The sequence below is a fragment of the Epinephelus moara genome, chromosome 20 (assembly GCF_006386435.1).
Source record: "Epinephelus moara isolate mb chromosome 20, YSFRI_EMoa_1.0, whole genome shotgun sequence".
Lineage (NCBI taxonomy): Eukaryota > Metazoa > Chordata > Actinopteri > Perciformes > Serranidae > Epinephelus > Epinephelus moara.
Window position 1 is genome coordinate 15,369,447 of NC_065525.1, and position 15,074 is coordinate 15,384,520.

General features: G+C 41.8%; 2 protein-coding genes across 4 annotated transcripts in view; one reads left to right on the forward strand and one right to left on the reverse strand.

The window, feature by feature from the left end:
• Positions 1–3,251, forward strand: part of fbxl9 (F-box and leucine rich repeat protein) — an 11,207-nt gene extending 7,956 nt beyond the window's left edge. The window contains exons 7-11 of the mRNA XM_050072780.1: positions 230–387; positions 483–698; positions 799–1,011; positions 1,094–1,311; positions 1,535–3,251. Coding sequence (XP_049928737.1) covers positions 230–387; positions 483–698; positions 799–1,011; positions 1,094–1,311; positions 1,535–1,697 — 968 coding nt within the window. The 3' untranslated portion in view covers positions 1,698–3,251. The remainder of the gene's footprint in view (positions 1–229; positions 388–482; positions 699–798; positions 1,012–1,093; positions 1,312–1,534) is intronic.
• Positions 3,252–3,273: 22 nt separating this feature from the next.
• elmo3 (engulfment and cell motility 3) overlaps positions 3,274–15,074 on the reverse strand; it is a 35,895-nt gene continuing 24,094 nt past the window's right edge. The window contains exons 9-21 of one of the 3 annotated variants that reach the window (XM_050072777.1): positions 13,838–13,916; positions 12,984–13,034; positions 12,712–12,834; positions 12,167–12,289; positions 11,952–12,056; positions 11,534–11,642; positions 11,263–11,399; positions 6,710–6,873; positions 5,999–6,111; positions 5,800–5,904; positions 5,081–5,160; positions 4,908–4,988; positions 3,274–4,799 (exon numbers count right to left, since the gene is read on the reverse strand). In XM_050072777.1, coding sequence (XP_049928734.1) covers positions 4,587–4,799; positions 4,908–4,988; positions 5,081–5,160; positions 5,800–5,904; positions 5,999–6,111; positions 6,710–6,873; positions 11,263–11,399; positions 11,534–11,642; positions 11,952–12,056; positions 12,167–12,289; positions 12,712–12,834; positions 12,984–13,034; positions 13,838–13,916 — 1,483 coding nt within the window. In that variant the 3' untranslated portion in view covers positions 3,274–4,586. Of the gene's footprint in view, positions 4,800–4,907; positions 4,989–5,080; positions 5,161–5,799; positions 5,905–5,998; positions 6,112–6,709; positions 6,874–9,071; positions 9,292–9,550; positions 9,676–11,262; positions 11,400–11,533; positions 11,643–11,951; positions 12,057–12,166; positions 12,290–12,711; positions 12,835–12,983; positions 13,035–13,837; positions 13,917–15,074 lie in introns of those variants that run through there. The other 2 variants (XM_050072779.1, XM_050072778.1) reach the window with 2 other exon arrangements.

Sequence of the window (15,074 nt, forward strand, 5' to 3'; positions counted from 1 at the left end):
GATCTCCGCAAGGGATGTGAGGACTCTAAAACTTCACCAGGGCCTCCGTTGGCATATGGGTGAGTAGATAATGGCTGAATTTTCATTTTTGGGTGCACTATCCCTTTAAGGTTTGTTAACTGTGAAATGTCTTACTATTTAACAACCCCCTTGCAAATGAACTACCCCAGCCTCCTGTCTGCTAGAAAATGTCCTCTCCTTTAAAGTGATAATTTTGTGTCATCCACAGGCCTCGCTGACCTTCTGTCTGTGTCGTCCCTGAGGAGTCTGGATCTGTCTGAGTGTCTGCACGTCAGTGGTACAGAGATAGTGAAAGGCCTGACGGGCCCCAGTACTGCCAGAGCACAGCTGGAGACCCTCAGTCTCAAGAGCTGCACCTACATCAGGGTCAGTCAGTGTGTTCGTACAGTATGTTTGTGTTTACTTGTGTCTGTGTAGAAACATTCATGGAAAAAAACAGCTTTGTCCTCTGCTCTTTTTAGGATCTTGCCGTGTTCTCTGTCACACAGCTCCTTGGGGATACTCTCCGTGAGCTAGATTTGACGTCATGTGTCAATGTGACTGACCTGTCTGTGCGTGCTATAGCCACATACCTGCAGAGGCTGGTCGTCCTGCGGCTCGGCTGGTGTAAAGAAGTCACAGACTGGGGTCTGCTGGGCATGGTGGAAACAACCAAATGTGAGCCTGACGAGGAGATGGTGAGAACCACAGACATATGAGAGTGTACAGTACCTGTGATATTAGACGTAAAGTAGTAAAAGTGTCACAGCTGTTATATTAATGTTCTTTTCTCAATAGGGAGACAAGGGTCCCAAGTTCACCCGCACCTTCGGCAACATGGGCTTCTTCAAGCCTCCTCGTTTGCCGTTTGAGGAGCGACCCAAGCTGGTGACGCAGACTGACCTGCAGCAGTTCAGACAGCAGGCTGGAGCTTCACTTTTAGCTCTCAACAGGCTGCAGGAGCTGGACCTCTCCGCCTGCTCCAAACTCACTGACAGCAGCATCACACAGGTGGGAAACTGAGGAGAGACAAATGTTTCAGTCCGCAGCAGAAATGCAGAATATTTGAAAAAACTGCCTCTCCTCCCCTCAGGTGGTGCATTACCCAAACCTTCGCCGTCTGTCTCTTTCCATGTTGCCGGAGATCACTGACGCCAGCTTGGCGTCGGTAGGCTGGCACTGCCGCAGCCTCACCAGCCTGGCACTCAGCCAATGCCCAGGTATCAGTGACCGAGGAGTAGCACAGGCTGCACCGTACTTACACAGGCTGCAGCATCTCTACCTCTCCTATTGTAATAACATCACTGACAGGTGAGTGGCATAAAATCTGTATCTGTAGTCTCAGATTTAAAGGGACAGTTCATCCCAAAATCAAAAATACATATTTTTCCTCTTACCCGTAGTGCTGTTAATCAGTCTAGATTATTTTGGTGTGAATAGCACTACAGGAAGGAAAAAAAATGTATTTTTGATTTTGGACTGAACTGTCCCTTAAGGAATGAATTTCTTATCTCTTGACCTTTGAACCCTGCAGGTCCTTGTTCCTTCTGGCGCAGCACTGTAAACGTCTGCAAACACTCGACATTTCAAGGTGCAAAAACATCTCGGTAACAACGGTAGACCTCCTTCAATCACAGCTGCCCTTCTTGGAAAATGTCCACTACAAATTCATAGGTGGGGCTGACCTTACCCTCTGACCGACTGATTGAATGTCCTGGACGACCGCAGATCCTTTTAAATAACAAAAACCTGCTGACCAAATCCTGCTTCAAGAGTTGAGCCTCTGCACATTTCAGCAATTTGTACAAGTGAAGGAAATGATAAGTTGTCAGTTTAGAGTGGGAACTACTGTAAAACCTGTCACCTGTATACCACCCTGTGAGTTATTTATACAAGTCTCCTCAGTGTGAGGCTGGTACCATTGTATGAAACCAATGTGGAAGTACTTCTGCGTGTACGGTAAACATTTCATGTTTGTTCATGCTTGGATTCAAACATCCAGATAGGGCAGGCAAAAGTGTATCTGACTGAAAACCACTAACCACTGTATTCAAAGATCATTAACTGAGTCCAGGGGGGGAAAGTTTGGATGTAATGTTTATGTTCAGTTTATGTGGTGCATCATCACTGAGGGAAGCCTGTGTACAATTATCTGTTAAAACCAAAAGAAACTCTGAAAACTGACACGTAGCTGCCACAGTAAGAAGAAAGTATTCTCATGTCTCATTATAATGAGTTATTGTGTTGTACATTTGTTTTTAGGAGGCAGATTTCTCTCAATATATTGATCGTCTTATAGTAGATTTTATCTCACTTAAAAGGTATCTCAGAAAATACTTCTACAGCAGAAAAACAAAAATTGAAAGTACATTTATATAATATATAAAAATACATTTATGTATTTAATAATTTGGAAGCAGTGTAGCTAAAATTGAAAGGTAAGCTGTGGACTACATTCGTATTTTTTTTTTTTTTTTTTCTAAACTGAAAAATTCCTACTGTGTTCTGAACAGCTTTGGTGACTTTAGATTTTCTTGATAATTTATTTTTTTAACTGAACAGAAATATTTTTTTTTCTAACAATGAATGATCTGTGTGGCTAAAGTAGAAGTAAAGATGGATATGAGGTGAAATAGTGCGCCTCCAATAGTTTCGTCACCTTCAACATTTAGACCAAGATAAAGGCCTATCACTTTGAGGCGAAGGTGAATGACTGCAAGCCATTTATTTGCACATTCTCTTTCAGGAGTTGGACATTATTTTTTGGGGGGAATGACTTTTCTTTCAGAGCATGTCAGCAGTGCGCCTGCCTCCATTTAACTCAAAGGTTTTAATTATTAAAGGGCTCTGTGAAAACTGCCAGCGTTGATAAGTATGCAGTCAGACTGAGTCTCAAATTTTAAGGAAGTCATTGGAAGGGAGTTGTATCTCACACATAGCAGACTAATCATGCCGCAATATTGTTTTTATGAAAATCGGTGCATCTGCTGTTATTACTGGATGCTGCAAGCTTACCACACAGCACAAACTGTAGTGCTGAACTTAATTGAATTCATCTGAAGGACCGTTTCTTTTTTTGCTGTCTTGGCCAAACACTGCAGCCTAATTAAAGTATAATATTCCTTTATATTATGTGTGCATTGTTGAATAATTTTGTACTGCTGTAACTGTATGCTGCACTATGACAGAGGGAGGATTACACACTGAAGATTTTATGAATAAAGCAAACTTTGGCTGCTCTGAGCAAAACACACACATGCTTGTTTTTCTCAGTATAAATCAAACTGTTTATTCATGTGAGGTCACCCCAAGCGCGTGATTCAAAGTCGATATTATCACAGAGGGTTGGGTGTCAGGAATGCACTGCAGAGGACAGTCATGAAATAACCCTGTGCCAAAAACAGGCAGAGAACACTCAAACACACCGTGTGGTTTAATGTAGACCTGTGTCAGTTACTGTGTTGCGGCGTCGAGTGTCACCACTGAGTGTAGCATGTCGCCTCCATCGTATCACACAAAGTACCTCGTATAAAATCCATCAGTTTTAAAATTAATTCTGGATCTGATCCAAGACAGTTAATGAAAACCTAAAAATGACCACTGATTGCATCGTACAGATTTACAGGGATGATTGCGAGCTGGATATAAAACCTGATAAAAGTTTTTCTCATTATCAGACTGTTGATCATGGCAAAGGTACAATTTCTAATTGTTAAACAGAAAAAAAAGTCAGCTTGGTACCTAATGCAGATCTGCATCATTATAAGAACAAATTAAAGTTTAACAGAGTTTTTCAGAGCATCGCTGCTCTACAGTAATCGTATTGTGCTGCTGGGATGCGTACCAAGGCCAGTACCTAAAGGTATACTTAAGCAGAATATTGTCCAACACTGAAAATGTACTGTGTTTGTCTTTCATATGTTGGAAATGAGTCCAACATGTACCACATATTGAGAAAGCACTGTGTCCTAGTTAATGCCCTTTAAAAAAAAAAAGCAACAGAAACAAAAAAGAAATGTATAAATGAGCACAACCAGCATTCTTAGACAAACGTCAAAGCATAACGACTCGACCAATGAGGTCAAGCCTCGCACACAGGAATAATCCATGTATCATACATTGTTTTAGATATATTTAGAAATATAAAATGATTACAAAACAAAATTAAAGTACCATTACTTGAGTGGCTGTATTGCATAAGAAGAATGTCATTGTGCCAAGTGTCTGTTGTTTTTGGAGTTGTGTTGACGTTTCCAGACAGCTGAGCACCAGCGCAGTGACGGGGGGGGCATAAATGTACAGACGAACTCCCAGATAATCTGCAGCATTTGTACAGTCAACAGCCATTTGGTAGCGGTTCCACAACCACAACTGTAGTTTTCCACAGGTTCATGTTTCATTTGGATGTAGAGGGCACGGCCACAGAGGAAAAATATAATGTATTAAATCTGTGTTATAGGAATAAGTGCGTGGAAGCACAGGTCAGATCTCACCATACACACACACCTCTTATTTCAGACACACACACTCACACATATATTTACACATTCACACGTTCTAGTTGCACTCCAGCGAATGCACACACTCTACTGCTCCGTCTGGCTGAAGTCGTAGCAGAAGTTGTAGTTGCTCGGTGGTTTGGGGACGACTGGCGCTCTGTCAGGGATGGGGACGTTCTCAAGGTCCAGGAGGCGGAGCTTAATCTCCATAGAGAGCAGGATATCCAGCTCGCTGCGCATGGATTCACTACTCATCTCCCGGCCCAGGAGAACGCTCAGTCCATCTGTCCACAGGCAGAACTGTCAGAGAAAGGAAGCCAGTAAGTGTTCGGTTTATATTCTTACTGTATATTATAATGCACACAGAAAAGAAGAAACTGATGAAGAGGAAAATGTTAAGAGACTCACATCAGTTCTAGAGGGGGCGATGAAGTTCAGGCTGTACTCTTCTACGTCATATGTGATGCTAAATGCCAGGTCCAGCACCTCCTGCAGTGAGGGACACGTCCGAAAACACGTATCAACACAGTGAGATGTGAGCATAATAAGTATCATGTGAGAAGACAAGAAACGCTACTGACCTTGTTCTGTTTGCCTTTGTTCTCCTTCATGTGAGGACAGTCTTTTCCTGTCAGCAGGCCTTTGATGTCTGCAACTGGAACTGAAGGAGGAGGAAAGCGGAGAGAAAACGAGTAATAAACAGAGAGGATCAAGTTTATGGAGAATGAAAAATGATTTAAGTATCAATAAATAAATGTATAAATAAATACAGGAATGAATAAATATGGAAGTAAACAAAATAAATAAATGCTGAAATACATAAAATAATAAAGAAATACATGTTGAAATAAATATGGAAATAAATAGATACATGCATAAATAAAAGCTAATTAAACAGGACATAATTTATTTCTTAATTTTTGTACAACTACATTATTTATTTCTGTGTCTGTATGTTGAGGAGGTAGAAGGTCCTTGTCCCTGTATTTATTTATTTCCATAATTAATTCAGTATTTAATTATTTCTATTTATTATTATTTATTTACTTCTGTGGTCCTAACCTTTGTTTATTTCTTAATTTTTCCACTTTTAAAACTTTTAAATCTGTACTTATTTCAGCATGTATTTATTCTGTTATTTAGTTTGTATTTATTTATTTGTTAATTATGTAATATTTCATCTCAGTAGGTTAATTTAATTCAAATAAGTAAATCAGGGCTAAAACTAATTTTTTTTTTTTTTTATCTATCTAAAGACAGAAAAGTTGTAAATCTGCCCAGGCCCATCCCAGCTTCTCACTCTTCTCTTGCAGTGTTTCAATTGGTGGATTGTCCGTGTCCTCTTCCACATCACCGTAGTGAAGCATTTTGTGATTGGGCGACAAGCGGCAGTACCACAGTTTATCTGAGAAAACAATCAGAGAGGTTAGACAAAAAAAAAACAACACAGTCTAATGTTTGTGTAATGTAAGTGTGTGTGTGTGTGTGTGTTTTCTCACCCTGTCTGCGACGGCTGCTGATCTTCCTGAACATTGTTCCTTGACACAGCCTGTTGAGTCTCTGCTGGCGGATCAGCTCAAGCAACTCTGGCTTCAGGCGCTCTTTGAGCTCACTGGAAAGAAAAACACACAAACACATGCTCAACAAAATGCTTTGGAATGCTTCGTCACAAGATATTAGCATCTCACGATCCTGAACACAAGACATAAAAGGCAAAATAAAACACATCACCAGCCAGGACAATCGTCAGAACTCATACAACAGCATTCTTCATCATTAATTTGAAGGGAAATCAAACGGGGATTCACAGCATGGACAGCGCCTTTGCCGACAGTAAGTCCAGCCTGCATGGATGACCCCTCAATGTGACAGCAACACACTGCTACACTCAGTGTTTAGTGACAAACAGTAGCATGATAAAGAACAGTACGGCTGCTGACCTGTCAGCTGCTTCCATAGGGGTGGAAACTATCTAGAGTCATCAATAAAGTAGCTGATTGGGTTGTGCTATTGAGCCTGTGTTGCTTAACTTTTTCTACATTTTATAAAACAACTTAAATGACAGAAATCTGAACCTGTTTACTGTCATTTGATCTGGGACCATGGAGCCAAAATAGCTGCTGTGAGAAAATAAAACATCCACATAAATAACCAAACTCTGAACCTTCATCAAGGGGAGGTATCTAGTCTGTTAACATCCTCCTACTCACAGTACGGGTGGAGCAAGAGTCTCCTCTTGGTGCAGCCGTTCTGTCTGCCGCAGTTTGAGGATCTCGCTGTAGTTGAGGGCATTGACTTTGTTCTTGAAGAGCTCAAGGGAGGTCGGCTTACTGGACAGCGTCCTGGTGATCTGCTCCCTCACCACCTGCATCACCTAGGGACAGAGACACATAGACAGAGAGAGGTTACACACTATACAGTGCCTTTGACCTTTAGAAGTCTGGTGTGTGCAGAAAGTGTGCAGACAGCAACCAGCTGAATCTTCTCCTGTGAGCGATAAAGCTAATAGCCCTGTCTAGAGTCAGTGTTTGGTTTGTCTGTAATGCGCTACTGTAGAACAATGTGGCTCCGTCTAAGAGATTTGCCCCATATGTAGATATAAACAGCTCATTCTAAGATAATAAAAATGAAACAGTTATTATTTACAGGTGATTATACAATAATGAAAACATAGGCATGAACATTATTTTCAATTTTGATAAATATATGCCCCTAAATCCTTCACACTGAGCCTTCAAAACCCACATGAGGAAGTTTTTTCTGATTTCTGAACTAGCCCAGAACACGGCTCATGGACTGGTAAGTGCAGCTTGGCGGCTGCTCAATCAACCTCATGTCCTCTCCTCCACTCTTTCATTCACTACTCCTTCTAAGCCACACCCCTTGGATTCATTCATGTATTATCCCGCCTTTCTCTATTATCAGTTTAAAGTTAAAGATTCCCTCCTGGTGCACAGTGTCCAATCACATGACCCAGCCAGGGGCCAGCCATTGATCAGTGCGCTCTTTATTAACCCAATTATCTGCAACATCCACCCAACACCCTCATAACAACCATGCTGAATTAGTACAATCAATGATGGACAAACTGGGTAGTTATTTTACTGAACGAATACAGGGTCCATTCTTATATATCTGTTCTCCCTGTCTGTTTTTAACATGCTGTATTTGATCATTTTTATGTAACCTTGTAATGGTGTACAATCTTGACCAGGTCTCCCTTGAAAAATAAGTTGGACTCTCAAGGGACTTCCTGGTTTAATTAAGGTTTAATAAAATAAATTTTAAAAATTGTGCTTGAAAAATTGAACACATTTAATTTAAAAACAAATAACAACTAGAGCACTCGGAGAGCGCAGACCTCCACCAAGCAGCTCGGATTTCCCGCCATTTTATTATTTTATCCACTTCGCTTCAACCAATCACCACCAAAATTTTATCATCTGTTCCTTGTCCCATTATCAACCTTTTCCTGAATTTCATCAAAATCCGTTCAGAACTTTTCGAGTTATTTTGCAGACAAACAGACAAACAGACCAACGCCGGCGAAAACATAACCTCCTTGGCAGAGGTAATAACAAGTCCCTGCAGACAGAGCCGCTGTAGCACTGACTCAGCGTTTGGCAGACCCATGTGATTGTGTGTGTTCTGCATGACTTGTTAAACTGACGCTCACACAGAGGGACAGTGGGTGACCCCGGGTGCCCTGAAAGATCTTAGGGCAGTTGGTCAAACAGTGCATATGTGTATAATCTATAGTTCCTTTCAGTATACGTGCCTCAGTTGGAAAATCTATACAAAAATCTATAGTGCCTACGAGACCAAGCTAACTCCAGCACTATTTGATCCAGCTCTCGCTTCTCTGACACACACTCTGCTGACCTAGATCATTCCTGTTCACACCCAATTTGACTGATTGTGAACAATCAGTGACTAAAGTGTAATTTGACCCATTCAGTGCAGCTCTGTCCAGACATTTCTCTCCATCACAGTGATGTGTTATTATAGAAATAACTGTTTGCTACAACAAAGTATCTGATAACAAGTAATTCACTCACATTAAATGAAAGGAAAAGCAGAGAGCTTAATCTCATTACAATCTGATAGCGCTTGTTACCATCCTACAAAGGTTTTTAATGTGAGCGAACTGCTTAGGACCACAGAGAATGACCGAGTCTATCCGTCTGGCAGCAGTGGAAGTACAGATGGTGGAATCCAGACTGTCATTTTATATTGTGTGAACATGCAGGGACACAAAACAAGCGACTCGAGTTTCACCCTGCACAGCCCCCCGAGCCAAAATAACCACACTGGCCAGCCACTTTCACATGACACATGCCTCAGACAGCCACTTCACACTGTTGTGTCATCTTAACTCACAGCTATTAATTATTTCTGTTGTCAAGTCTCACCTTTTTAACAGCTGAGCCTTGGAACTTGGATGAAAATTGACTTTGTGTCTACACCTGGAACACTTGATATCGACTGCCCGATTAAATAATCAATAAAGAACAAACCACACACTTCTTAACGCACATTCCAACCAAGAAATAACACTAAAAACAGCCTTACCTCCATCTTTTTTTCCTTCAGGGCAGACTATTTTGATAAATATTTCGATCCCAACTTTGAATTCCACCCGTCGGCAACAATCAGAGCAAAGTGACGGGTATGACAAGTGGTGAAAGAGGGAGAGAGACACACAGATCACCTACATGACAGGAGAGGTGCAGGCCTGTGAGTGTTTTGTAAACAGACACCCTGATACTCTCATACACTACACACCCCTCCTGTCCAGCCCCTCTGTCATTTAGCTGAACCGGCCAATAGGAGCAATGACTGGCAGCTGTGTCTGTTCCCTAAAACCCTGCAGCATGTGCATACTAAATGAGTGTGTGTGTGTGTGTGTGTGTGTGTGTGTGTGTGTGTGTGTGTGTAGGATGACCGTTATGACAGGGGGTGTATAGAGCTACAGGAATACGTTCACATGATTGGATGGAGAGAGTGTGTGTGTGTGTGTGTGTGTGTGTGTGGCGCGCAGTATTACTCACACAAACACCAATACATCCAATGCATTCCTTAAGTAACAAAACCCAGATTTATGACTTCACATCTACCACCACCACCTCTCTTTTTCTTTAGTTTCTCTTCCACTCTGCTCCCTGCAGTCCGGCCCTCTCATTCTCTCCCTCTCGTATTGTTTCCATAGGTTTTACGTTGCCTCTGTTGTTGTGTAATTACTGCTCATGCCCTGGGCGCTTTGTTTTCCTCGTTTCCTTCTCCCCCTGATTCTGCCGCCCCCCACGCTTCTCTTTGTCCACCTAATGCCCCTTTGTCCTTGCCCCAAAGCACCCTGGGTAGGGGGCCGTGGTCAAAAACAAAAGGCCGGCCTGCTGGCCCGGCGCACAGGACACTGGCCCGCTCCTGAAAGGTCAAAGGGTCACTGAGTTTTAGGACTATCATGAGAGCACTTTGTTGACGCCGGACGGATGTGTATGATGTATAAATGCGGCTCGGGACAAAAGCTCTACCACTCTCCTTTTCAGGACAGCTAGATTTTCAATATTTCTCCCAGACAAGACCATGCTGCTGAAAGCTTGGCTCAGCCTATTACCATAGTACAAGTGCTACATTATGGTTGTAAGGTCACTGTGTGTTCCTAAATGCAGGGTCACTTCTGTCTGTGGGGGCAGGTTGGAGCGGTTAGCATAAGAATGAACCTAAACAAAGTCATAAAAGTACAAACTTACTCAAATCCACCATAAAAAACTCTCACTTAAGTTAAACTGTGTGTCTGGAGGAGCTTGCCCTTTTGTTAAATCTGAATTTACATTAAGACCTTCATAGTTGATTAACATAGCTCACAGTGGACTTAAATTATCTTGTTAAATGCTTCAACGCCTGTAAAGATGCATGTAAGATGAGACAACTTTCACTCAGAGCTGCCGAGGCTCAGTTGTATACACGACTCATGATGCAGCTGTTCAAGATAATAACCAGCAAATTAAGGATTTAATAATAGAATGAAGTAATCACTGCTGACAAACATCACACATTTAAGAAGTGAAACAGTAGGTGGATACAAGGCAATGACCAATGCCAACATTATTTCATCATTTATGGAAGTGTATATGTGGGTGGGCCTGTCCGACAGGCAGACACAAACTGGGTCCAATTACTCTTTGGAAAGCACAGCGTTGCTATGTCACGGGATTTGTTTGCAAGATTTGCAGTTTACAAGCCTGTTCTGGCAGTGGTAGGCCTGGATCTGAAATACCCTGTGTCATCTTTTTACACACACAGCAGTCAACATGCTATTGAGCCATGCTAAACCAGCTACTTAACAGTTATTGGTCAATGTAGTGACTGTAATCAGTGGACAATGTTACATAAAGTGTGTTTAGAAACAGAGACAAATTGAGTCATCTGCATTTTAACTCAGCACTCCTCCGGTTGGGCCTTAATTAGATTATCCTGAGTGGACATTAATACAGATATCAGAACACAGATGTGCTTCAACACTGTAAATATCAATATATGTATACTAAATATGTGATAGAGCCAAAAAGCACACCTCTGGATCTTTTAATCTTTTTTTCATCACACCTCACACTGACATGGAATCCTCTCTGACATAGCTTAAACAGTTTTTTCAAAGTGAAAAGAAAGCTGGGTGAGTTTAAAGACAGCCTGCTGGGTCAAAATCCTCCTGCATGGCACAGTAGTTCTTGCTCAGTCTATGAAGACTGCTCTGCCTTTGTACCTTGTCAAAGTCCTCCTGTGTGGCTCTCATCTCCTTCCAGGTCTTGTTGAGCAGCTGAATGCAGACACAGAAAAGCTCCTCCATCAGCCGATCCTGACTGAAGAAGATGGGGTGGTAGTCAGATCCCGTCTCTGAGGCTGTCAACAGGGGAAGGGATGGAGAAGATGGAGAACAAAAGTTAAATGATACAAGACTATTAGTTGTAGAGTTGGTTTGACCAGAGGTTACAGACAAAGTCACAGCAGCTATACTATAGGTTGGTTCAACTTACGGGGCTCTCCGATACGAAGGATTTCACACAGGATGAGTGTGAGCTGGATGCTGCTCCTGGCAAATGGACACTCGTGTTTGTCTTCCCTACTGCTGTTCTCCAGGACAAACTGGACAGACGCAATTTGTTTAGTAAAAACTAAAAAGTTTTAGTTTGTCGTGAAATGATGCCACTGTCATAGAGCTTACACAGACAACAAGAACACGACAATATGCAGAAACATCTCTACTTTCATGGAGTCTTTTTTTATTTCAAATACAGGACAGCTGAGTTTAATTACATACTACTCAAGAGCAATGACACAATGCTAGCTATGACAGTCTGAAAATGTTTTGAGAAATGTTTCCTTGAGCCGTATATAATTTTAAGTGGCGAGCTCTTCATATTGTCAAGTTAAAAGCAGATAAATTAAGCTCACCCTGCTGTAGGCATCAGGATAGCGCGTGGCAAAATAAAACATTGTGTCCAAAGCTAGAAGACCAGGAGGCGTTCGCACCAAATCCTGACCAGGGTTACTATTGTTCTGAAATGATCAAAGACAATATTAATCACAGTAATATGAAAAACAAAACTAATATAACTAAAGTAGGGATAATTATGATTACAGTAAACAGAAATATTATAGACACTTACAGAGAAGCCTAACTTCTTGAACTCTTTGGCGCACAGTGAGCGTCGTCTCTCGTGGCTCAGACTGTTCTCGCTTTCTGTCTCGAATGCTGCCTGCCGCAAACCGTGAAGGATGTCTCTCTGCTCCTGTAGGGGAGGACGCAGAAAAAGGTGGATGTTTACTACAGAGATGGATGTTGAGTGGACATCTTTGAGTGTAATATACAATATTTCAAACTGTTATTTAGTTGAACCTGACAGACAATCAGGATAATAACAAAACAAACAATGGTATTTTAGCACTTTAGTCAACGCCAAGCACATATTCTTCATCTGCTGTATCTGCTTCTTTCCACTTATAATATTCAAAACTGTTTTATAATTTATCAAGGTCGAACAGGACTGGTGATAAATCCTTAAGGGTGTGTGCGCATGGTTAAGGAATCAAAAAACTGAATTGAATTTGAATTAAATTAAATAAAAAAATGATGTGTGGGTGTGACAGCAACTTAGAAGAACATGCAGCAGGAGTTTTCACTCTGAGTTTGACTTGTGATCTCATAGTTCACCTGGTTGTAACAGTCCAGTGGTGTCCTCATGCGCGGCTCCAGGTGATTCAAGGTAACGGACTGTAGGACATAGAGGTAGTGCGCCATCTCATCCTGGACTGAACCAGAACTGTGGATGATGTTCTGCAACAAATACACAATTTTTCTTCAAAAGGCCAGAGTGTTGCTTTACTTACACTCCTCTACACAACAATGAGGTCTTCATTCATCATGTCATGACTGGGACACAGAAAACTATGTGAAATATAAATGAAAATAAGGAGATAATTTACTTTATAAATGTACTGACGGAGATTCTTCTTATTCAGGAATGCAAACATTTCCTGGAAAACAGAAGACAAGGAACAAGAGAACAAAGTGAGGAGGATAAATAAAATGTTACTGGGCTGCAGTGGCATTTCTCAAACATCGGGTGGCGATACAGCGTCAGCGTGTGGGACTTTGACCTCTGTGACGAAACCATCACTTGCTGGTAAGTTCATCTCTAGCCCTGCCTCGTTTTGTGCAGGACTAATTTGCTGATAAGAAGGGTGGGTTTGTTGACCTACAGTAAAAAGTGAGGAAGTGTGTGTGCGTGTGTGTGAGTAACAAAGAGAGTCAGAGAGAAAGGACACGGAGGGCTGAATGAACGAACTGTTTCCGTACAATGAGAGAGGAGCAGGAACAGAACAGAGGGAGAGAAAGTGTCGACTGTGTGCAGGGAAGCTGAGATGAGCAGACAGAATGAGTTAGATGGGTCATTGCCAGCTGTCTGTAAGAAGTGAGGCCCGCAGGATTCTGACTCGCATGTACAATAATGACCTGCTGGAGTAAATAACCACGCTTCACCCCAAGTCAGATGCATGCCACTCTCAGCCTGGGATACACAGGATTCCCATCAGTGCATTAATGCACCATCGTAAAGAGTTAAGATGACTGAAAATGAAAAACATCAGCTATGTTTCAGTATGCACAGCGCATACCGATTAACAGCTGTAGACCCCGCTGTCTGGAAGTATCAGACATTCAGGAAGGCCCTGAAACTAACCAAATACCAACTAGACTGCATGCTTAGAAGTATGAATAGCTATGAGAAGAGGAAGTTGATAAAGTGTGTTAGAAAGTAAGGAACAGACTGCAGCAGCACCTGTCTGTCTGAGGCCCCGGCTGTTTGTAGCAGTGCCATAAGTAGGGCCATGGCTTTGGTCTGTATCTGCTGGTTTGTCCTGAAAGAGGTCAGAGAGGAGAAAAGCAAAAGTGAGACAAACATAATTTAATTATTACACAGCAGAATAAAAAGGTGTGTTTAGGAAGGAAAACAGGCTGAAATTAAAGAATGTTTTAAAGGTTTTGATTGTCAAATCAATACTAACTAACTGTGAAATCTTGATTTGAGACAAGGCAGGGACAGTGGTATTGTCAGCATTAGTTTTTTACATATTTAAAAACTTCCTGTTACAGATACAATGCTGCCACTTATTACCGCCCCACCCTAATGCTTCACTGATGTGTCACTGTCAGAGTTTTTCTCTTTCACTTCGCTGAACAGTACATTCTGAACATGTTGTATGTGATTTATTTTTCATCGGTCCTTTGTTTCCTCCACTATCTGTCACTGACAGAAACTCTGAAATTGGTTTAATCGAGCTCATCAACTACATTTGTTCAAGGGCCAGAATTTTTCTTAGCAGGCACAGTGAGTGCTGGACTTTCAGAAAGAAAAAATATATGAGTCTATTTAGACAAGCCTGACATTGTTTAATATAATAAAAATAATTCATAAAAATAATTAAATAATAAAAATAAATAAAACCAGATGTTTAATAAGAGTTTGTCCCCATTCTTGCATTAACATATTTGCCTGGGTCCAGACCTTTGAATGTGTCCACTCCACCTAATTCACTGGGACTGAGGGCTGTGGCGCATGTATATTTTCGACAGAGAGAGAAAGAGGGGAAGAGAAGTTGGAAAGTCAATTATTGCACGCAATGTTTCTGGAAGTTAAGCTATTAATAACTTACTCTGAACGCTGACTGTGTCACTTTTGACTCACCACTTGCACTCCCTAATAAGCTGACAGATGGAATTATAACATCTTTAGTACCTGCAGGTAGAACGCACATAAATGGAGCTTTTGGTAAATCAGTCCTGATACAATTTTACTCGTACTCGTACTCGTCGTCCTCCGCTTATCCGGGTCCGGGTCGCGGGGGCAACAGCCTCAGCAAAGAAGCCCAGACAGTCCTCTCCCCAGCCACTTCCGTCAACTCTTCCGCGGGAACCCCAAGGCGTTCCCAGGCCAGCCGGGTGATGTAATCCCTCCAGCGTGTTCTGGGGCGGCCCCGAGGTCTCCTCCCGGTTGGACATGCCCGAAACACCTCCCA